Below are 24,746 nucleotides of genomic sequence, written 5' to 3' on the forward strand. Positions count from 1 at the left end.
TAAGTGACACAGGTGCTTTTATATTCTAACCACCACCACCAAAAAAAAAAAAAAATACTTTTAAATTTATTAACGTAAACCAATGTAATTTTACAGTTTTTAAATTTAATAATCATTTCACATGATCGTTGGTTTTTGGCTAGTGCCAATCCGTGGCTGTTAAGTGTCCCTTTTCCTTTTAGTCCCTGAAATTCTCAATGGTCAGACACACAATGCCACGGTGGTCGGTTTGAGTCCCTGGGTGGAGTATGAATTCCGGGTTGTCGCCGGGAACAGCATTGGCATCGGAGAGCCGAGTAAGCCATCGGAATTGTTGAGAACCAAGGCGTCAGGTAAGGAATCAATGTCTCTGAAAAGTGCAGAAATAGAAAAAAAAAAAGAAATTAAGAAGTATTTTTATGGGTCTCGTAGGACGTGGCGGTGAGCGAGGGATGCTCATTTTTACATTTTTATCTGTACCAGGCAAGGTGTACTTCCTAGAACAGTGGGTCGAATTAAAGATGGTGACCCCTTAGCAAGACTATCAGAATAAGAGCATCTCAGAAGCCATCTGTGTGTCTTATCCATTTTCTAGCAAAAATCTAATAGAGAAGTCTGCAGGTTGGTAAATGCCCACAGGTGACTGCTTGTTTCGTTGAGATGTGGTAGCCAAGAATTCCTCCAGTCTCTGGTGCAGGTAGCCATACATTTTCATCTGTTTCTCAACTCTGACCTACTTACAGGGACCTTGGACAAGAGCAGGCATTCCTGCTCATGCAAATGAGGTAAACCCTCAATTGATTTAACGGAAGCTCTAATTAAGCACCAACTGGTTCACTGAACAGCAGAACATAGGTGGAACTGGCCTCGGAATCAGTCTTCTTGAGCTTTTCTCAGTAGATCCTCTTTGTTAGGCTCAAACTTCTGCATCCAGGATGACGGCTTATCAACTTGTTCTGGTAGCTCGTAAAGTCGATGTTCTTGTCCAGTCCTGCAAAAAAAAAAAAAAAAAAAGGTCACGTTGCTGTGGCTGGCTTGGTTGAACTAGCATGAGCTAATTTCAAAAGACATGCACAGTTATAATTCAATTTCTAAACTGCAGGTAGTGTGTGTGTGTGTGTGTGTGTGTGTGTGTGTGAGAGAGAGAGAGACTAGGGATCAAACCAAGCACTTCACACATGCTAGGCAAGTACTCCACCAACTGAGCTGCCTTCCCGGGCATCATGTCATATTTCCATCAGAGGATTGGCTCTAGAAAAAGATATAATCTGCAGCAGTAACATCCGATGAAATCATGCAACAGGTGTAGGGCTGAGAAGAAGTTCCTTTTTTTTTTTTCACAGGAGAGGAAGATGAGGACCAGGATGTTAGCTGGTTGTTTGGACAGAGTTTGGATTAGAAGGAACAGCTGTGAACACAGCATTCTCCAAATAACAGTGAGCCTGGACTTAGACGAGCAAGAGGTTAGCCAGAGAAAGGGTGTAAACCAAGAAATTTCCAAGCCTGACATCAGAATCTCTAGGTGTGGACTCAAGACTCTGGATATTAGCTTTGGGTTCTGGTTGGTTGTTTACAGCTGATTTATTATTATTATTATTATTATTATTTGGGTAGCTTTGGCAAGGTTGACACAAACTGTGGAGTTTCTAGAGTACAATTTGGGTACCACCTTGTACTGACCATGAACGCTGTCCTTCACAGTGAGCCGTGCGATCATCCTGATTCCCCCAAGTTTTCGGATCTTGCTGAAGTTCCCCTTCCTCTCTCCTACCCTCCCCTCTCCCCCATCCTCACACACCCAATTTCTTCTCAATATGATCTTCAGCCTTATTATAGTTAATTTGAAAAAAATTAAATAAAGAATGGAACTTTATGTTTCACAGAAAACTGGACACTTTAGAGAGAGCGAACCCCAAGTCTCTTTTCCAACAATTTGCTATATACACAGCTCAATGAGGCAAAGGCCTTGAAATAATGTCCCTGTAACCTGCCAAGCACTGTCAAACCCAGTGACCGGGTAGAATCTATCCTGACTCATGGAAATTTTGACCAAAGGTATTAAAAAGATTTAGAAAATAGGTCTAGGTTCAAATGATTTTGTTTTTTTTTTTTTTTTCCTAATATTTTTGTTAGTGCATTATAGTTGTACAGAATAGCGGGGCTCATTTTGATCCATCCGTAAATGCCTATTAACATAGTTTGTTCCAATTCAATCCCCAGTACTTTCCTGTTCTCTCCTTTTGGCCCTCCTCCTGGTCCCTTCTTCTACTCTATTGATCTTCCTTCTACTCTATTGATTTATTTTTAATGGGTATATTATAGTCATATATAAAATTGGAACAAATCATGATCTATTTCTGCATGCACATAGCATCCTTGGGCCAACTTCCTTCCCATTTCCTCTCCTCCTCCCTCCTCCATGTTCCCCCCTTTAATTATACTGATCTCCTTCTATTTTAAGGAAGATCCCTTATTTCATTCCTTTTTTATTAATCCCTACTTTCTGCATATTAGAGAAAAACATCTGTAGGTTCTAGTGAACATCTTCATAAAATTAGAAGGAAACAAAAAAAATCAAGGGTAAATTTGAAGAGGAAAATGCGTGTTGGGCAGATGCTGTTTTGTAAAAGAACAGATTATCCTCTGGCTGTGTTGCGGATAGAGATAAGCGTGTGTATGAAATGCAAGGAAATTAAATACTAGATTTCCTGAAATGGTCTGTGCACGGTGGGGAAAAGTCGCAGTGAGCAGAGAAGCCTGGCCCGTTTTAACCCCAGCAAGCCGGTTGGTCCCCAGCCCTACCCAGATGGCTTCTAACCACACCTTGCAATATCGGTCACAACGGCCAGACGTAATTTCACATGGTTCACGCACCACATAACTAGCAGACCTGAAAGCATACTCAGCAGCATTACCACTATCCAAACTACAGGATACCTTTGTCCTTTTCACAAGAAAAATAGTGCTTTTTTTTTTTTTTTTTTAACAGTTCCACACCTACACCAGCCTCACCGGATCATGCACCACATTATACATGACACAATAGCAATGGTCAATTTTGCAATTTGCCTGGAAACTTTATTTATCACACTCGTACTCAGCATGGTGTAGCTGAAGGGCACTGTTTTGTGTGATTCATCAGAATCATTGGTTTCTGAATATTCCACGGGGGATACAAGGATGCTCCTCACAGTCACCTTCTTTACATGAGAAAACTCTGAGAGGGAGAAACCCCTCTTATTCTTTCCTGAGAGTTGTGAGATTCAAACACAAGGTGATAAAATAAAAACTCATTCATTTACAGATTTCTTTAAGAATTTCATTTTTAAATGTTAAGATACCCTGATGGCAAATAAGGAGAAAAAAAAATTTTTTTTTTTTAGTTTGTTTATTGACAAAAATAATTAATTAATATACCGCCACGGTAACTTGTTTACAGCCCAACTATATAATTAGGTACTAAATCAGCGGTCTCCCTGATACCATCTGAATGGAACATCATTTCGCCAATTAGTAGATGATGCATAATAATGTCAAACGCACGACGTTACTCGATTTTTAATTAATTTTGGAGCCGGGGTGCTCATGCATCAAACACAATTGTGTCCTCTCTCCTCTTAGAAATTTTGGATCTGTGTAAACATAATTTATGTTCATTAAAAATGCAAGACTCTCTCTCTCTCCCAGGGTGCCTGGGTGGGATTTTTGAAAGGTGAAACCCAGAAACGAAATTCTCTTCCTGATGAAGATGTGCTTTAATAATTGCCACCACCCCCACCCCCACCCCCACCCCCACCCCAACCATTTCTCTTGATTGCTTTCAGTGCCTGCGGTGGCCCCGGTAAGCGTTAGCGGAGGTGGAGGAAGCCGATCCGAACTCGTCATTACGTGGGAGGTAATTTTATGTCCAACTAAGTTATTTTGAAGGAAAAAAGATTTAGCCAGCCAGGAAGAACACTGAAGGAACAAAAAAAAAAAAAAAAAAAAACCACACAAAAAGATTTATTGGATCACTCTTGCGAATATATGAAAATACTTGGGATTAAAAATACACCCTTCTGATGATGAATGACTTAGGGGTGGTATTAGGAAATTCTAACTCGTCCCAAAGGATGAGAGGATGAGTAACTCAGCACAGTTTTCTTCCCCAGTATAAGAAAAACAACTTCAATATCTAGGGAGCATTGGTTGGTAGCCTTTTCTTTAGGACCAGTTCTGGTTGAGCTGGATTATTATTAGAACTATTATTATTATTAATCATTATTAGATTATTATTATTATTATTATTATTATTATTATAACTATTCTAATGTGAGGGAGGTGAACCCATTAGCCTACCCGCCGAGGATGGTTGTTGCTCTAACATTGCTTTTTATATCCTGTGGACTTGTTCTTTCCAGCATCCAGATGAATATTTAGGCCCACGGAATACCCTTTCTGCTCACTGTGTTTAACATCATATTGACTTGGCTTGTACGCATGGCAAATTTGGTTCTGGCCTTTTATCTTTAGACTTTCTGCCAGTCTCTCATTTCCAGTGTCTCAGGACTGTCTTGGCCCCAAACAAGGAGAAAAGAAAAGGCTGATGTGGGGCTCGTGGGTTTCAGAAATCTCGGTTTAGAGACAGTTGGCTCCATTGCCCGGGGCCCAGGTGAGGCAGGACAACATGGCGGAAGGTGGAGGCCAAGGAAAGCTGCTCAGGACATGGCAACCAAGAAGCAGGAAGAGCTCAGCTCACCGAGGGCAAAATATAAACCCTGAAGGCATGCCCCCAGGGACCTACCTCCTCCAGCCACACCCCAGCTGACTAGTTACCATTTCATATCATTGGATTAATCCAGTTCTCATAACCCAATCGTTTCACCACTGAGCTCTCTTGCATTGTCTCACACAAGAGCTTTCCTGGGACACTTCATATCTAAGCCATAGCGCTCATTCACTGTGCTATCCCTGGATTCTCCATGGTTCCAGAGGGTCGGAGTGGGAGGAAAGGAAAGGGGTAGAATAGGTGCTAGGCGCTAGGTGGTAGGTGCTAATGGTTGATCCCTTTGTAATTTGGCCGTGGCAAATATAAAACACAGAAAAGGGCCAGATGACAGTGTTTTTCAGGGCACTGTGGGCGGTGACTGTGTTTGGGGAGGGGCGTTGTTCCCTCGGAGAGCTCCCACGGAGGACCCCCAGTCATCATTCCTTAGTACAGATCCAAATGGCTGCTGAAGCATTTCCTAGTTTCTGGATTCTGGTGGTTTGTGCCCAGAATCTTGATGTTGTAGGTGATCTTTGGGGATAGAGTCCCTTTCAAGGCTGCTCATGGACAATCCCCCTTTGAGGGTTCCAAGTATACACTTGAGAGCAAGCACAGTTGCTCCACGTCGGGTGGAAGGTCTGTGCGTGCTGAAGCTTCGCTCTCTCACTCTGCTACCAGTAAGCTTTGCAGTTCTCTCTCCATTTCAGAAGTTACTTGGGCATTTAAGAGTATGGACAAGCCGGGGGCCTGGTGGCAAGGTCCTCTGAACCTTCTTGCATGGTCTCACATGTGGGCTTTGGGGAGATATCTCACATCCAACCCATAACACGGAGCCCTTGCAGGTGAGGAAACTGAAGCTACCACTGGACAGAGAAGCATTTGAACCTAGGGCTCCCCCTTCTTGCTATTTTAGTTTGCCATGAGTTAGAATATGAATTTTCCCCATGCACTTTGATGGCTCAGGGTGGGCAAGAGTCCTGTGTATCTGCCCTATTGCTCCTGACCCTCTGGACACATTTTCCACAAATTCATTAGCCTTCCCATGAGTCTACCGAGAGAATCACTTCGGCAAAGGCCACGTAGTATTTTCATTAGAGTGGGCAAGTTTTGCTGGTTTCACACCTTATTTTTTCTCCCTGGTAGTCGGAAATTCCTTAAGGTCGATAGCTAATTATGTTATAGTCTATACGTGGGGTGGGGCACTCACAAATTCTGTGCATGTCATTCCTTTCTGAGGAGTCAGCAATTGCTATATTCCACAAGTTGGATATCCTGTCTGGTCACTGGACACAGATCAAAAGAAATAAAGGCAAAATGGACATTAGCGCATGTTCATGTTGTATGCTCCCCAACACTTCTAAGTTGGAGCATAGATTAACTCTGTAGGATGAAATAGGAGGTGGACATTCATAACGAGAGTGGACACTTTTTCTTATGTGAAGGGTCAGAGAGTGAAATTAGTCAGTCTGTGGGCCACAGGATCCTTCTTTAGCTTTTTTGCTGGGCTGTTGTAGCTCAGCAGCAGCCACCGGCCACATATAAATGAACATGGGTGGCTGTGTTCCTGAAACCTGTATTTTCAGAACCAGGCTGAGCGTCAAATTTGGCTAGAAGGCTGTGGAGTTTACCAAGCCTTGGTTTCTAACCGTAGATGGAGTTCTTAGGATGCTGTGCTTGCAAACTGAATTATTAGTCTTTGTCTATCTGCAATGGATTTCACTCCCTCTAGAAATTCTGCATTTCTTTCATTCTACTGACCACTTTCTCTGTTTAAAGGAGGAAACACTCATTTTTGCTCTCTTGAAACAGCTAGGCAGATTTCTTCACCCTCTGACTCTCTGTCCATATAAAAAAAAGAAGAAAGAAAGAAAGAAAGAAAGAAAGAAAGAAAGAAAGAAAGAAAGAAAGAAAGGAAGGAAGGAAGGAAAGAAAAAAACTTAAAAGAAGTCTCTTTGGTTCCCCTTCAACTGAACCTGCAGGTCTTAGACCTTTCTTAAGGGAACCCCATGAGAAAGTCCTTGTACTCCATTGACACATGCAGATCTCCGTGAATTCTGACTCAGCATTCTGAAGACATCTGAGCTCAGAGAAGCATCCCCGACAAGTCTAATATTCCAGCAAGTTTCTAAAATTCTCACCAATCTCTTCCTGTCACCAACTATTTGAGGTTTTTTTTTGTTTTGTTTTGTTTTGTTTTTGTGGTGGTGGTAGGGGGTACCGGGGATTGGACTCAAGAGCACTTGACCACTGAGCCACCTCCCCAGCCCTATTCTGCATTTTATTGAGAGACAGGGTCTCACTGAGTTGCTTAGTGCCTCGCTTCTGCTGAGGCTGGCTTGGAACTCACGATCCTCCAGCCTCAGCCTCCTGAGCCGCTGGGATGACAGACATATGCCTAGTTTCACCAACTGTTTTAATGCTGGTCTCCGGACCCAGCATCCTTGTTGGATTTCTGAAACTGTATCTCCCCTGCTCTATTCACTTTCTGTGTCTCTAAGACTGTTGCACATGGCAGGAAACAAGAGAATCGCTCAGGTCATCTTGGTTAATGGGGATTTAGTGTAAAGCTACATGGAAAGTAACAAGGACAGGGAAATGTTGGAGCAACCTAGCAGCCAGGTCAAAGGCAGAGCTGCAACTTTGCTCATCTCTGTTCTGGGCCCAGGAGTCCCGTCCAGAACCACCTGTTCTTGTGAACAACCCCTGGCTTTAGTAATCCTCACCTGGGCCTCAGTTCTTCCCAACTCCACTGCTTCCAATTTTATACCTGGCTACTAGTTCAGTCCTCTCTCCTCTGTGTCTAATTGAGAGCTTCTTTTACTTAGCTTCTAGGTGCCCCAGTGCCCTTGATCCTGACCACCTTCTGCTTATTGCCTGCCCTGTGATTGCCCACCACCACCCAGTCCTCCTACTTCAGATGCAAACTCTCTAGGTGACAGAAGTTGTGTCTGTTGGTTACAATCATGCCCAAAGATTTCTTTTCTTTTTTCTTTTGGTGGAATGGATCCCAGAGATGGAAACCAGAGCCCTTCACCATGGAACCACACACATCCCTAGACCTTTTTTATTTTATTTTATTTTATTTATTTAGAGATGGGGTTTTGCTAAGTTGCTTAGAACCTTGCTAAGTTGTGGAGGCTGGCCTCAAACTTGTAATCCTTCTGCCTCAGACTCCAGAGTGTCTGGGATTACAGGATACACCATCACCACTCCTGGTCTAGAGCACAGAGATTTTTGCACTAGAACAACTCATAGATTCTGAGAAAGATGGTCCCTTTGTTCTGGTGTGGTAGCTGGGTCATCAGACATGGTGTAACTCTGGGGGATACTGCAACTGTGTAGTAAATGAACTCCAATGGATAAGGAGGGTCTCAGACATGTCATTGGGAACTTGAGGGACTCAGGTTATGATGCCCTGTTAGGTGTGCATTTTTAGTCTACCAAAATATTAAGGAAGCATCATAAAAGCTTTTCCTTTGGAAAAACACAACAAAGTCATTGATTTTTTTTAAACATTTTTTTTTTTTTACTTGTCAATGGACCTTTATTTTATTTACTTACATGCAGTGCTGAGAATCGAACCCAGTGCCTCACACATGCTACGGAAGCACAGCACCACCGATCCACAACCCCAGCCCCAAGTCATCGATTTTTCAATACAAGTTTCTTATAACCAGGTGGATACTCGTCCAGAATCAAGCCCCAAATTCATTTTTCCTTTGCTTCGTTGTATGTGATGACTTATCATTTTTTTTTTCTTATTTACAGAGTTCTGGGGAAATGGGTACTTACACATATTTTGCGATTTGAATGATTTCAGGTTTGGGGATGTATTTCATAGAATTTGATCTCTCTGTGGAGATTGTCACATATTTGCTTATGTCAGGAAAAACACACAGTGGTTCACTACAAATGAAGATATGGGTTTTGAAGATACCAGGAGATCCTTTAGGCTTTCTTGTGAGAAAACGTTCTGTCTTAAAGGGTATGTTATCGTCACATAATTTCATCACCCACCTCTTACAAGATTTTCTTGTGAAGTGAAAACATACAGAGTTTTAAACAGTTACTAAGTGAATTCTGTGCTGAGTTTAGAATCGTGTTTTAGTTTTCAATCTCGAAACCATGTTATCTTTTAGACCACATAGGATCGTCATTGGTGAATGATGAAGGAACTGGATATAAATGTATAGGATTTGGGTTTTTTTATTTTTATTAAGTTTCAACTATTGCTCTGAATACCTTTCTTTGGGATCATTTTCCTATTGGCATTCCAAGTAAGAGTATTTTTTCAGTATGTCACTAAACAGGGCCAATACCTATGATCGTTTCTATAAAAGAAATGCCGAATAACCACTAAATATTGTAAGAGCTCATTACCATACTTTGGCCCGTGCTGAGTTGACTGACCACATTCTGACCAAGTCCATTCCAGAAGAACTGCAGAACGGAGAAGGGTTTGGATACATCGTCATGTTCCGGCCCGTGGGCTCGACCACCTGGACCAGGGAGAGAGTCGCCTTTGTGGAATCCTCCAGGTTCATCTACCGCAACGACAGCATCACACCCCTGTCTCCCTTTGAAGTCAAAGTCGGGGTCTATAATAACGAAGGAGAGGGCTCCCTGAGCCCCGTGTCCATCGTCTACTCCGGGGAAGACGGTGAGTTGTCCTTCGTTCTGGGTTGGCTCCGCTTGAGAACTGATGTGCATGTGGCCTTGGTTTTCTGGAAGGTCCCTCTCTGCTAACGGATGCCTCTGTCTTTGTCTGGATGGTAGAACCTCAGCTGGCCCCAAAGGGAACTTCCGTCCAGAGTTTCTCTGCTTCTGAAGTGGAGGTGTCATGGCACGCTATCGCCTGGAACAGGAACACAGGACGAGTGCTAGGCTACGAGGTAATCTAGGTGCACTTTCCGCTTCCTCTAAAGGTACCAGTTTATGCACAGCATCCCCAAACCCCTGACCTAGGTTGTACTGTCTGTCTGTATTGGTCAGCTTTTCATTGCTGTAACAAAAGACCTGAGATAATCAACTTAAAAAGAAGACTTATTGTGGCTCATGGTTTTGGCGGATTAAGGTTATGATGGTTTGGCCAGTTGCTTTGGGGTCTGTGGCAATGGACCTCTTCACTGTGGGAGCATGTGGCCAAGGAACCGCTCACCTCCAGGAAGCCAGGAAGCAATGAGAGACACAGGAAGGCACTAGGATCCCAATATCTTTTGAAGGATGGGACCGCAATGATCTAACTTCCTCCCACTAGGCCCCACCTCTTAGAGGTTCCATGCCCCCAGGTAGTGCCATGGGCCTTCAATCAGGGGCCTTGGGAGGGACTTCAGATCTAAACTATAGCAACGTCTAAAGATAAAGAAGGAATGAAGGGAAGAGAGTCTTTCCAAGTGATCATATGCAGGAAATTAACAAGTGGTAGGCATTTCAAGGGGCACACAGTTTCAGTTAAATGAGTAAGTTCTAGAAACCTGATATACAGCATCGCACCTGTCATCAATATTGTTAAGATTTAAGAGGCGCATCCATGTTAAGGGTTGTTTTCCTTTTAACATGAACCTTCTGATCCAAACAAGAGGTTAAGTTAAACCCACTTGGTAGTATCCTTGCCATTCCATGTCTAGAGTGCCACACCTCTTATCTGAACCCTATTTATTTCTCAAAGCTCATCTCTAGGACTGTTCTTTGATCCATGTTGTCTTCCTCCAAATTCTTATAGTTTTTTTTTCTTCCTGTTTCACATCTTTGGAAAACATCCCATGGTTTCATTCCATATAGCTATTCTAATCTCCTAACTAGGCTGTAAGGACTTACAAATATATATTTACCCTTTATTCTCTCTTTTTCTTTCTTTTTTATTGTGTCTAAAAGCATGAAAAGGGATCAGTATAAGTTCAATTATTAACTACCCTCTGATCCAAAGAACTCTGGAGTTAATGGCAGTAGCAGAACATCATTGCTAGTGTCTTTGATGGACGCATGAGATTTGTTTTGCTCAGATGTGTTATGTACTCTTTGTCAAAGCCGATAACCTTCACACAAGCTCATGAATCACTTTAGTTTGGAAATTTAGGAAAGCCCGGGCTCTCTAATTTTTATTAAGAATATGTATTCACCTAGAGTATCTTTTATTTCAACTTTTATTTTTTTATTTATGTATTAGACTTCAGTAATTTGGTGGTTTTGCCACATTCCTCTGTAATTGGGAATCATTTTTGTCTCTGACACTGTCTCTCTCCAAATACCTGCCATCGATGGTTGTTGGAAAGCCGTGACTGGCTTATTCTTTTCTTTGAATAACCAGATCTTATACTGGACGGACGACTCCAAGGAATCCATGGTCGGTCGGACCCGGGTCAGTGGAAATGTCACCACCAAAAACATCACGGGACTGAAAGCCAACACCATCTACTTTGCTTCGGTGAGAGCTTACAACACAGCAGGGACAGGTCCCTCAAGCCCCCCGGTCAACGTCACCACCAAAAAGTCCCGTAAGTATCCATCCCCACCCCTTGGGAAAATGAGACTGGTCTGTGAGTGGAAGCCCTTTCCTACCCTGGGTGCATTTCCTGAGTAGTAAGTGAATGGACCTTAGGGCTGGGTTCCTGGGGTGACCGCATTTGTATCTTTAATGTCAATAACTGTTGAAACCTTCTGGGGACCACCCAGAGAAACTCTTGGGATTATTATGGAATTCCCGAGGATGGATGGAGAGCTGTCAGTATTTAAAGACAGAAGGGGGTTATGTGGAAGAGTGGTGACTTCAGTCTGCATTTCCCCAAATGAGTTCAAAACCTCCCATCCCAGAAATGCTGAGTGGTTACTCTCTCTCTCTGAGTCTCAGTAGCACCTGTTAAATGGAGAAAAATTAGCATTGATGGCCTCCCAGAGCGTTGTCCAAGGTTGAAAGGGAAACTTATCAACAAGTGCTTAGCACGTTAGTAAATGATGAGTAAATTTTTTTTTTCCTTATTTTTTGCTTTGTTTTATTGATCATTTGAGTCTCACGGTGTACCCTGTCGGATACCTCAATCTTTCCTCCGAGGATGTTTGTCACTATACTTTACTTGGATGCCCTTGGAAATCTAAAGATGAACTCTTCTGCTTCCTCTCACCCATCTCCCTTTTGTAAACGCTCTGGCATCTGTCACATAGTTGGGGCTACTAAATCAGAAGTGATCACTGGTTACGGTTGCCCTTGCCCTCTGCCTGAGTTCAGTAAGGAACACATATTCTACAATGTGGAGCACAGTGAAAAATTGGGAATGGTCTGATCACATAGGAGTAAATCATAGCTATAATGTGAATATTTTGTGATTTTATATGTTTAAATATCCCTCGTACACAGTAGATGGACATACATCACCTGTATTTTTGACTATTGATCTGATAACTGAGATGGCTACCAAATGACTAACGGGTGAGTAGTCTATACAGCTTGGATACACTGGACAAAAGGATGACTCATGTCCTGGGCTGGATGGAGTGGGACAGCGGGAGATCTCGTCACAATACAACAGCTTGCAATTTAAATTTTATATTTAGTTTTTTTAACATCCCATTTAATATTTTCAGTCTATCATTGAGCATGGATTAACTGAAACTATGAAAAGTAAAACGGTGGATGAGGGGAGGACTTCTGTAGTTGTTGAATTTTGAGAAAGACTAAGACATAAATCCAATGCTACCAACAAAATGCCAAACTCTCACTTGCCCATGAGTGCTGTGTTGTCACTTCTCTTGCGTATTGGGGAAGACGGTTGAGAAGAGTTTGAAAATCAGGTGATATTAAGGGTTTTTTCCCCTTATGCTTACACTCACTATGGTCAAAAGGAACCTGAAAATCATCTTAGTTAACAGACCCTTGGTTAAATAAATGACCCAGTGATGGCCCAGTCAGTACCAGAGCTGTACCAATTCAGGGACCTGTACCAATTCTGGGTACAGCACTGACGCGCATCATATGACAGGAAGTGACAAGGCATTCCATTTTTTTTCTGCTGTAATTTTCTTATCTGTTCATGGGAAATTCTTCTGTCCTCACCACCTTCCTAAATTATCAGTGAAGTACAAACAAGGCGCTAACAATGAGAGGACCATCGGAAATACCAAGTGCTTAGGAACCGTCAAGAGGGAGACAAACAGAACTCTCAGGGGTCAGTCATTTCTAGGGAGTAGAAAGTGTGGACTCTAAGTTCACACTTAAGATTTAAGAGGCACATCCATTGTTAAGGGTCGTTTTCCTTTTAACATGAACCTTCTGATCCAAACAAGAGGTTAAGTTAAACCCACTTGGTAGTATCCTTGCCATTCCATGTCTAGAGTGCCACACCTCTTATCTGAATCCTATTTATTTCTCAAAGCTCATCTCTAGGACTGTTCTTTGATCCATGTTGTCTTTCTCCAAATTCTTATAGTTTTTTTTTTTTTCCTGTGATGCTCTAATCTACTCAGCTTGAGAGCAGCTGACCTCTGACTGATGCCCACAAGTGGATCAGCTAGAGATGTAGCTCTGTTCTGCCCCCTGTCTTGCTCTACCTGCACTAAAGCGATGTCGTCATTGACAGACACCTGTATTAGGATAAGTTTCCGTGTTTGTTCTGAAGTCATCCAGAATTCAGCTATTCTGCAGCTAGGAATGGAAATCTCCAATCAATCCGTGGTTTTCAGATTGCCTGGACATTCAGTTCTAGCTGATGGAGTGGCACCAACGTCACACACACACAAAAAAAATTCTGGGTGGAATTCAGTTTCTATTTCAAGCAAAATCAAAGGTGACTAGGAACATGTAGGAATAGTATTTGTTTTTTGTTTTGGGGGTTTTGGTTTTTTTGTTGTTGTTGTTTATTTTAAAAAACACAGATTTGTATCGTGAAAAGCTCACACAGACAATTCAGTGCAGTCATGGAGCCCGGACTGAGGTCGATTTATTATAGGCATCATCCCGTTGATCAGCTTAAGGTGGTTGAGACCTGAAGAGTGAACGAAGCATGTATTTCAGAATGAGATTGCTGTGTGTGTCTGGATATATAAATACGTACGCATTTCTGAGATATGTCATGATATATGACATACAAAAGATAGATACAAAACCTCAATCAGAACTTTTCTTCTGTGACCTGCATTTGCTATTTGATTGCCCATGCAGCCTAACATAAATGTGCATTAGTTTGGGCTAATCTATGTCTTCCAAAGAAGAAAATTTTCTTTTTAACATCAAGTTTATTTGGCCGAGCAACTTGGATGGATTTGATGGAAATTTGGATCAAATGCCAAGAAAACAACTGGTGGTTTGATCTAATAGCACATCATCACTTCATAAAAATGTTGGAGATATAGATCTTTTGGGATTGGTTTCATGAATCAGGAATGACATCACCCCAGAATGGAGTGGTCGTGTGTATCGGCTAAGGGAAAAATTGAAATGAGAATCAGAAAGATTTAAGTGAAGGCCTCTGTGTGTTCTTTCTGAATTGAATCAAATACAAAATCCTTGGCAGGTCCCAATTTATTTCGTGAAAAAAAAAAAAATCTACTTTCAGTATTTCTTAAAAATTTGGCTTTCACCACCAGCCTGTAGGCTTCAGTGCCATTAACATAATAGCCAACAAGCCCTTGAGAGCAAGGAGGTGACACAAATCTCTAACCTGCTGCATCTGAACACCAGCCCACCTTCCATCGTGGTGTTTTGACATCCTGCATGTCAGACATCGTGAGGACAGAATGGTAACACTTCCTAGTGATACTGTCACAGGTTGCCACAGACAGTATTTTAAAACAAATAGAAATGGATCGTCATATGCTTTTAGAGTTCCGAGGTGAAGAACAGTTTCCCTGGGTAGAAATCTCCGTGTTGGTAAGGAAGGCCCCGCCTTTGGAGAATCCGGAGAATTGTTCCTTGGGATTTCCTGGCTTCTGGAGAATCCCTGCTTCCCATTTTCCACTTTGAGTGCTAGCAGTCCTGGGGAGCTTCCTCTCTCTCTCTCTGCCCTCTGACCCTCTGCTACTGTGAGTACAGCTCTTTGAACTCCGACTCTCTTTCTTCAGAACCTTAGGATCCCATCAAATCCACCAGAACAATCCAGGATGTTTTGCCCACACCAAGATCCTTAACCTAATCCCACAGGCAGGCTCTTCTTTTCCACGTAGAGTTACACAGCCCCAGGATCTGAGGATCAGGAGGTGGACCTTTCTAGGAGACTATTTTTCTGCCTGCCACAGTTATGGAATATGGAACACCGAGCTTGTGACTCTGAGCCTGCGTTAATTTCTTCAAACTGCATCTCACTTAATTCTGCAGCAAATCAAGGAGTTTCATATTGTCATTCTTAGATATGAGGACAGGAAGGTTCGGAAAGGTGTTTCCACGTCATCCGTTAGACTGATACGCTGTAAGCATGAAATCTCGTCATCCTGTTTCCACTGTTCTGGTTATAATATCCCCCTCTGTTATGGTTTGGATATAAGGTACCCCCCCCCCAAAACCTTCCATGTGAGAATATACAGCAAATTTCAGGAGCAAAATGGTGATGAGAGCTGTAACCTAATCAGTGGATGAATCCACGGATGGATTAACAGTGGTACCTTTAAGCAGGTGGGGTATCCTCACTGTAGGAGGTAGGTCACTGAGAGTGTTCCTTTGGGGATTATATTTTGTTCCTGGTGAGTGAAGTTCTCTCTCTCTCTCTCTCTCTCTCTCTGCTTCCTGGTGCCATGTCCTGAGCTGATCTCCTCTTCCACCATTAAACCACGTCGCAAAGAAAAGACCACCGACTCCAATTTTAAACCAAATTAAAGCAAGCTTGTAATTCCGGCTGGCTGGGGGACTGTCTCTCCCCAAAATCCGTGGGTTAGAGATCAGCACCCCAGCTCTCCGGGAACAAGGTTTTATAGCACAAAAAGTTGCAAAAGGGGCAGGGGTGTCTTGAGAACTTCCAGATAACAGGATTTTGACAAGTAGAATCCAAAGGCAGAGAGTAAGCTAATGATCTAAACGGTTCAACATTTCAAGTTAGGGAGTCAATTCAGATCCCAACACCAGAATTTATGAGGTGCCGCTAAGGTTTCAGAGAGGGTTGTCATCTGGTCAGGGAAAGCCGGGCGTGGGTGAGTTCAAGACACGGGCAGGCATTCCAAGCAAGTTTGGAAATCGCAGGAATTTACAGTAAAATAGAAATTAACTTTTTTATGACTTTGTGAAGACGAGATGGCTCCCGATCTTCAGGTGGAATTAGGCTGGGTTCACCCCCGTCTACCAGGACGTTCTGTGACTTGGGCCCTCGGCTTTGGAATCAGCCAACCATGGACTCAACCTCCGAAATCAAGGACCCAGACAAACCTGTCCTCCTCTAAGTTGTTCTTCTCAGATCTTTTGGTTACAGCAACGAACAGCTGACTAATGCACTCTGTAACCGTCTGAGTAGTCTCTCCTCCTCCAGATGAAGTCTCTGAAATTTTTTTTTTTGGCCCAAAATGCAAACCTAGCCTTCCCATGGTGTCTCCACATTGTCATTCTTTTCTTTTTTCCCATAGAATGAAAAATAACCAAAAAAGGACACGCTCGATCTTGGCCAGTCTGTCTCAATGTCCCTTCCTCTCCTACCCCTCAACTAGCTCTGACAGTCGTCTGGATGTGACTCCCGCTCAGCCCTCGTCCATCTGTGTGGCGTGTCCACGTTATTTGACAGCTCTGGATACACCTTCTCATCTGAGAGAGGAGCAAGGATGCTGGGTACCTCTAGCCCTAGCACTGAGACCCCAAAGATGTGGCGAGCGGACACCCTGGCGACCCAGTGGCTGCCACGTCTGAGCGCTCCCTGCCTCCTGTTGTGTGTGATTCTTCTTTGGAGGGGATTGCACATGGTTGCATGGTTAGAGAGCAGGAGGGAACCGCTCTTTGCTGCCCCTGTTTCTCTTTATAAATTCGTGGCAGAAATTTTCTTCTAGAAGGACACCCACCGATGAGATGAGAAATCCCTTTAAAGAAATGTTGGAGAGATAGCCCTGATTCTAAATACCAGCCTTGGATGTCACTTGGATTTCTCCAGGGTCCTTGAGATATCATCAGGATCACCTCTGAGCCATGGTGACATCAAAAAGTTCTGTATCCATCGCCCATTCACACTGTCACCGTGTGTAGATTCTCTCTGTTTGATGTCTGATCTTCCTCTGGGAATTGAGAGAGCAGAGCTCATATTTGCCAAAATTCTCTGCCTAGTCTGATTGGGTAAGCTAAAAAGGAGGTAGAACCTTTTTGGTTTTTTTTTTTTTTTCCTGGAAATAAGATGATTTGTTTATCCACTAAAGAGAGGGTGGCTTTTGGGATTCTTGCCTTCAGGCACTTTTTCTTGTAGTAGAAAAATAACTGAAAGTAAGCAAAGATGGAGTTGAAATAATAATGAATTATGAAAATACTGTGAATAAAATAAGAGTCTCAGATATATCTAAGAAGAAATACCTGTCCTGGAAAAATGCATATTTGGATAGGTCCTCAAAGATCCAAAGGAATTAGAAGACCGAAGGACTTCTACATTGAAAAAAAAAAAAAAAAAACAACTGCATAATACAAAGTTGCTTCAGTGTGCTACTATTGTTGCTGTGGATGACCATGATGAGAGTGGTGTGTTGTCTTAAACCTCAGCCATTCAGCTGGAAGGACTGTGGCTAAGTGATAGGATACATTTGCAAAAGGCAGCTCAGAGGATCTCCAAATATACTGTGATCCCTCCAGACATCACTTACAAGGCATTTAGATTTTCAACCAAAGGAAGGAAAATATTTACATAAATTCTAAGAGGAAAAGGAAAATAAAAAAAAAAAACAACAACAAAACAAACAAAGCCCTGCTCGCGTAGAAAGACGCACTGAGAAACCGGAGCAGAAAGTGTTTACAAATTTTGTCTCCGTTTGGCCCCTGACGTTGACTGACTAGCACTCGGTGCTGGATTCTTTCTTGCTGTAAATATGCAATCAATCCATATTTAGACATAAAGGAAGCATTAAGCTTTTATTCTCTCTTGCACTTATGTTCTTTCTCTCTTGCCCAAATGTCAGCCCCATGCTGTTACTCAGAAGTGTAACATAAGAAGTTGTTTTTGAATTGAGTTCACAGTGTGAACTACAGTTGAATATAAATGCCATCTACAGAAAAATTGATTACAGGGAGACCATTAGAACTGTGGAGGCTAGTTTAATGTCGCTTTGTCATTTGATTAATAGGAAATGATTTCGTCCTTGGAAATTGCCTGCAAAACTTTTTTTTTTTTTTAAACTAGAAGAAGTACTTGTTTGTTTAGTTTACCAGTATAAACCTGGTACAGGCTTTATGACATGTGTTTCATATAATCCACAGGAAGGGCTTTGGCTTTTTGCGGGGTAGGGGTATGAGGAATTGAACTCAGGGCACTCGACCACTGAGCCACATTCCAGCCCTATTTTGTATTTTATTTCGAAGAAGGGTCTCAATGAGTTGCTTAGCAGCCTCGCTTTTGTTGAGGCTGGCTTTGAACTCATTATCCTCCTACCTCAGCATCCTGAGCCACTGGGATTATAGGCATGTGCCCCCACACCTGGCCTTTGGCTTTTTAAGGTAGTAGATATAACAATTCCATTGTAGGCATTTGCAATCCACTTTAATCAGCTTGATGGAGACAGAACTGGTAACAGTGCCCTTTTTAAGGTGATGGCCTTGTAAAGAGCTTTCAGAGATTTTTTTTTATTATTATTATCTTGTTTTTTAACGGCAGATGTGTGGCACGGTCATTTTAGAAACCCTTGTGGATAAAGACGAAGGCTAGAGACTAGTAGAACTTCCCAGATAATTAGCCGAGAGAGTCTTGCATTTTTATCATCCTTTCAAAAATCCTATAAAGAAGCAAGTAAGAGTTGTATTATTAAGGGACAGTCTTGAATATATGCTAATTATACTTAAGAAGTGAATCGATTGCCCACTTCTGAATTTTATTATCGGTAACAAACCATGGTTGAACACCATTGAAAAACTTGATTATGTCATAACACCACAGTGGTGAACGTCTGGTCTTAGGAGAGAGAATTAACAGTGATTGAGTTTTATTTTTTTTAATATGTACCACTAAGGAAGAGAAGCGCATTTCATATTTTGTTTCATATAGGCTGAGAATCTTATAAACTAGGAGTGATTAGTCTCATTTCAAAGATAAGACAACCCAGGGCTGTTGGCAGAGAATAGATGCAAATTCAAATTCTCTCTGACTTCAAAGGCTGCCTCTTTCTACCTCTGTGATAGCAAGAAAAATAAAGCATTCTAATTAATCCATGTAACTGGCCACTCATTCCAAAGTACTCCCTCCTGGTGGAAGTCCCCTCATATATTATTGGGGTATTTTGCTTCTGCTTTGGTGGGTGAGGAAGCAAAAACAAACATGTCAATCACAAGGTTATTGTCAAGGTCACAACTCACTCATCCACACTGCTGGTGTAAGTCCGTTCTCTGTCACCTTCTTGCACATTTGCTTCATCCGTGAACTCTGCATGTTCAAAACAGTGCTTTTTCTCTAACATGAGCAAACAAATCCAACCCAGCACCTGAAGAAACATTCCATCAGGCCCAACGACGTTGAAGGATGAATTTTTATTGGCTGCGTATTGATTGCATGATGAAGTTCATGTTGCTGCTCCGTCTTAAAGAACAAGAAATCAAAGAAAGACAACCAAAAAGGATACTAGAATTTTAAAGCCGGAATATCTTGTGAGACTTTTCGTATTACTTGTGTTTTTTTGTTTTTTTTTCCTAACAGCTGAGAAAAAGGAAAAGAAAAAAAAAAAAAACAGATGAGAAAAGACACTTTGGAGTAAAATACAGGAAGATAGTTACAAAATCATTAATATTGCCATCTGGTCCTTCAGAGGTGAATGTATTGGCAGGGATGCATTCAGCCTTTGCTGAACATAGACTTTAATTAGGGCTGGGTTCGTTCTAGGAGACGGTCAGTCCGATGGGTCTGTCCATCTTACGAACACACACGGATGGCCGTGGGTCCAACTTCGGCCTTTGTCTTTGAAGGTAGGACAACATAATGAATGGCTAGGCCATATTGGGTCACCTACGAATCTGCCCGTGGCCCACGGCATGATCAATGTGGCCTGAGAAAATGGCAAAGGACCTTGAGCAGTTTTCTTTGGTCATCTGATTGCAAGTCACTTATGAAACATATCTGAATTGTGTGCCTCTTCTGTGCCACGCACGACGGTGGTGCTGGGGTCGGTAATAATAGAGTTGAGGAGGCTCAGATCCTGCGCAAAGTTAGAGAAACACGTGGTCGAGAGGAACTGTCGTTCATCATGATAAATTCACAATAAACAGAAACGGAGCCCCCTTGGGACCATCGGAAGGAGCATTTCTCTGTCTACGTGTCCCAAGGGTGGCACTTATGACCGGGTGGACAGTAGTGGTGATTCTGGTGGATCTGGAGACCAGGGAAGGCAGGGTCATACCCCATGGGACACCGTGCATCTTGCACAATGAGAAAGCATGTCCAGTAGTGTGAAGCAGCAGTTAAGTGAAAATTCCAAGATCCTTCAGCTTCTCAAACTCCAAAGACTTGCCAAGAAACATCTTCCTGGGAAGTTTTATCTTTGCCTCTGCTTTGCAGCTGGATGATGTTCAATCTCTCCTAGTTTTTCACATCTCAAAAACAATCACCTGGGGCTCAGATCTTTGTCCAGGTCAAATCTCCGAGCCCCTTATCATAGGGACTCACCTGATTGGAAACCAAGAGACCCGCCTTCCGACCCGGTCTGCCTCCAGGTAGCTGTGTTTGTCGGGATGAGTGACTTCCCGGCCTGGAATCTGGATTTCTTGTTTGTCAATGGGTCTTGGTGAACTGGGATCCTGTACTTTTAGGAGGCTGCCTCTAGTTGCTTCCTTTCCCCTCTCTCCCAAACAACACTGCTTTCAAGGAACTCAAAGCCACAGTTTGGAGTTGGAGGAGACACCCCCTGGAATAATCACCCTCTTCCTGATGATTGTCTTATCCCCTTTTTTGGGTTCCCACCAGCTCTCTTTACATTAAAGGACATGCCTCAGGCTCACTGTCCAGCACGGGTGATAGAGTTGAGATAGACAGAGTTTTCTCACCAGAATTCTAGCTTGAGCTACCTTTAAATAGAGGCGTTTTTTCCATCTTCAGATAGTCTGGGCAGTTAGGACTTCTGTCACATACACTCAGAATGGCAAAGACGTGGTCTATACTAATACGAACACACAGTGGATTGTGCTAAGACCTTGACATTTTTCTCTTCTCCAGACTCTGCTAACAGATTCCCCCTATATTCTTCAAAGTCAACCACTAATATTTTGCTTAGGATATCTTGGGTTGGTTGTGTGACAGCCAAAGAGTCCTGAACAGTCCCAGTGCCACCAGAATTTGCTTAACGTACCCATTGATTGACAGCTCCATGCCATCCTAATCATAGAGACTTCTGATTCACTTAAACACACAACCAACGCACTCCACAGCCCATGATTAATAAATTAACACTGGACATTCGGGAAGCCATTATTAATTCATACGCTTGTCACAAAGACGTTCTCCAATGACGGGAATTGGAATAAATTTTGCTTACTCTGATTACAATTAACACGAGATTTCAAATGACACCGAAAACATTTTAGCTCCTTCTATGCTAATCATCGGAGACTCGTTCTTCCCGTTTCGTGTTATAGCACAGCGTGCAGGGGCCATGAGCTGATTAATATTCACTGGACTCTTTGATTGTCTTTTAAAGCCCCCAGCCAACCACCCGCCAACATTGCCTGGAAGCTCTCCAACTCCAAGTTATGCTTGAACTGGGAGCACGTGAAGACCATGGAAAACGAGTCTGAAGTGTTGGGCTACAAGGTGAGTCCTACTTTTCCCTTTAGTTCTATGAATTATGACACCAAGGAATCAGGAATGTCATTTTTTTTAAAAAAAGTAGAAGACAAATTTGCTGCCTGTGGAGACAGGATAATTTTTGTTTATTTATTTATTTATTTATTTGGGTACCAGGGATTGGACTCAGGGAGCACTCGACCCCTGAGCCACCTCCCCCGCTCTATTTTGTATTTTACTGAGAGACAGGGTCTCACTGAGTGGCTTAGGGCCTCACCATGGCTGAGGCTGGCTTGGAACTCGAGATCCTCCTGCCTCAGCCTCCGGAGCCGCTGGGATGATAGATGTGCACCCCCCAGGGCACCCAACAGGATGATTTTACAAAGTGGTTTGAAAATTGGTGCCTTCGGGTGCTTGACCGAAAAGGTCTCAGAGTCTGAGTCCAGTGACACGTTTCCTGGACCATCATAATACAAAATTCTGCAGGGTTCCATATTATATACTTTTTTAAGGTGACTCCTCTTGCCATCAAAAGGTGATGTGTGTTTGGGTAGTGGATGTGAAATGTCGATGAGGTCAAAGAATACGTTCAAAGAGAATTTCTAGAACTCAGGGTCCAGTAGGCTGTGACCTTTCAAAATCATTCAGATGATTTAACAACGGGATCGTCAAGTACCCAGAGCACAGCGTGTCCATCAGTAGGAATATACACTCAGACACTTGACATGGGTCCAAACCTAACACTGACTTTAAACAGCCAACACCAATGAGGATAGCCTCAAGCCACTTAATTAGCAGAGATCAATCTAGTCATTCCAGAGACAGTAGCCAAAATAGAAATCTTTTTGTTTCTTTCTTTTTTTGTTTTTCTCAACTAAGATGGAACCCAAGTGTGCTCTACCACAGAGTCACATCCCTGGCCCTTTTAATTTTTTTATTGTTATTATCTTTGAGATAGATTCTTGCTAAGTTGCATAGGTCCTGGCTAAATGGCTGAGGCTGGCTGGCCTCACCCTTTGGATTCTCCTGCCTTGGCCTCCTGAGTCACTTGGATTCCAGTCCCTGGCAGAGACATCTTTTTCTTAGCAACAAACACGTTTAAAGAACAGACACTACCTTGACTCTTCCCTATGAGGATCACAGTATGGATAATGACTTTTTTTTTTTTTTTTTGGCCTCATAGTGTTTCATAAACAGGGTGTGACAAGTCTCCGGGTCCGTATTAACCCCATGCACCATTTTACGCAGATTCTGTACCGGCAGAACAGACAGAGCAAGACTCACATTTTGGAAACCAACAACACCTCCGCGGAGCTCCTGGTTCCCTTTGAAGAAGACTACTTGATAGAGATAAGGACGGTCAGCGACGGCGGGGACGGCAGCAGCAGTGAGGAGATCAGAATTCCAAAAATGTCCAGTGAGTGGGGTCCCCGGGGGGCTCTTGTAGATTCTTCCACTCTAAACAGCTGCACAAGGAAACCTGGGCTTCAGGAAACTTCCGAATTCTTGTTAGATTATTGGGGAGGAACTAAAAGGCCTGTGGTTCCATTTTTATGGGTGAACCAGAAGGGAGGAGGGAGTTTGTCTTTCATCTTTCCAACTTGCATTGTGCATTCTTTATTGCAGTCTGAGGTTTATTCATTTGGAAAAAAACAAAACAAAACACAAACCCTCTGTGTTCTTGGTGGTCAATTTCTTCATTCATTCTGTTGGCACCAAAGATGCAGAATTTTTTTTTTTTTTTTTTTTTTTTTTTTTATGGATTCTTAAAGGCCTCATAGAACAGGGGTAGCAAATGAGAAGTGTGCTTCCCATACCGCGCTTTCCAGATTCAGGGCAGACATCACCAGTCCACCACCGCATTCATACTGAAGCCCGCCACAACTTGGCAGTAAGATCCTTTATTCAGGCCAGTGCCTATCAGTCAGACTTAGGATATAAGAATATTTTAGCATCTTTGCTTAAAAGGAATGAGAAGGGCCTGTGGCTCTGATCAATGTCCAATCATCAACCATCCAAGTGTATTTTATTATTTTATTTTATCTGTTTTGGTACCAGGGATTGAATGCAGGGGCACTTAACCACTGAGCCACATCCCCAGTCCTTTTTTTGTATTTTATTTGGAGACAGGGTCTTGTTGAGTCGCTTAGAGCCTCACTAAGTTGCTGAGGCTGGCTTTGAACTCAAGATCCTCCTGCCTCAGCCTCCCAGGTCATTGGGATGACAGATGTGAGCCACCACACCCAGCCATGACCAATTTTAACCTGCACTTTAGGAAGGCATCACCAGTTTAAACCCTCCTGACTGCCATTCTGCATTTAAAACAGCCTAAAACAAAGCGTAAAGGGACCTCCTAAAATTAAACATATTATAATTAAAGTGAATATAATAAAATATGTGACTGGAAGAGAAATGAGTGTTTTGTGTCTTGAAGAATTAATCTAATGAGCCATCACATGTTTCCAAGTGGTTTTGTGTTCTCCTTTTTATTTTGCAGGTCTGAGTTCCAGAGGAAATCAAGTCTCAGAACCTCGCACCCATTTCCTGTCCGTCATCCTGCCGATTTTTTACCGTTTTGCTATTCAGCCGCTTAGACGATGAATAGAACCATAAACGGTTATGAGTTTTCTGAAAGCTAAATCATTCTGTAAATATGGTCTCCAGCCTCCAACATGCGAATTCTTAATACAGACTCGTTTGGAAAGAAGAGAAAAAAAAATGTATATTATTAAGATCTTGTAAATATCTGTGGTACATTAATAAAAACAATTTTAAACACTTTTGAATTGGAAAGTTCACACATGATTGCATACATTCAGAGGTGCCAAGTTAATCCCGGGAATTGCAACTGCTGCGTCTTTCAAGGGGCTTTTATGTGGAGAGTGAAAATAACTCCCCTTTGAAGAGGATGATAGATACAAAATGGTTTTGCATCTCTGTGCATTTGAATGTACTCCAGGCCATTCACTTTGGTATTTAGAAAATGCTCCTTACATCCAAATAAAATATAATTATTTGTTTATAGTTGGGCTTCTTTCAAAGTATCAGCTATTAGAAGGCATGGTGTGCTTTAATGTCTGAATCAAGTTGGGATGAGAAATATTTGCACCCCCAAAATGTGGATATACGCGGTGTCTTTTCCAGACTCACTTTTTATAGGGGGG

The 24,746-nt window shown here is 42.5% G+C and overlaps 1 protein-coding gene across 1 annotated transcript in view; it reads left to right on the plus strand.

The window, feature by feature from the left end:
- The window catches only part of Cntn6 (contactin 6), a 153,454-nt gene extending 129,267 nt beyond the window's left edge, over positions 1 to 24,187 (plus strand). The window contains 9 exon segments of the mRNA XM_026409025.2: positions 183 to 332; positions 3,804 to 3,874; positions 9,152 to 9,386; positions 9,503 to 9,618; positions 11,034 to 11,220; positions 21,497 to 21,609; positions 22,831 to 22,999; positions 24,080 to 24,147; positions 24,149 to 24,187. Of these exon segments, the coding sequence (XP_026264810.2) occupies positions 183 to 332; positions 3,804 to 3,874; positions 9,152 to 9,386; positions 9,503 to 9,618; positions 11,034 to 11,220; positions 21,497 to 21,609; positions 22,831 to 22,999; positions 24,080 to 24,147; positions 24,149 to 24,187 (1,148 nt within the window).
- The last annotated feature ends 559 nt before the right edge of the window (positions 24,188 to 24,746 follow it).

This window comes from Urocitellus parryii, chromosome 16 (assembly GCF_045843805.1).
Source record: "Urocitellus parryii isolate mUroPar1 chromosome 16, mUroPar1.hap1, whole genome shotgun sequence".
In the NCBI taxonomy this organism is placed as follows: Eukaryota; Metazoa; Chordata; class Mammalia; order Rodentia; family Sciuridae; genus Urocitellus; species Urocitellus parryii.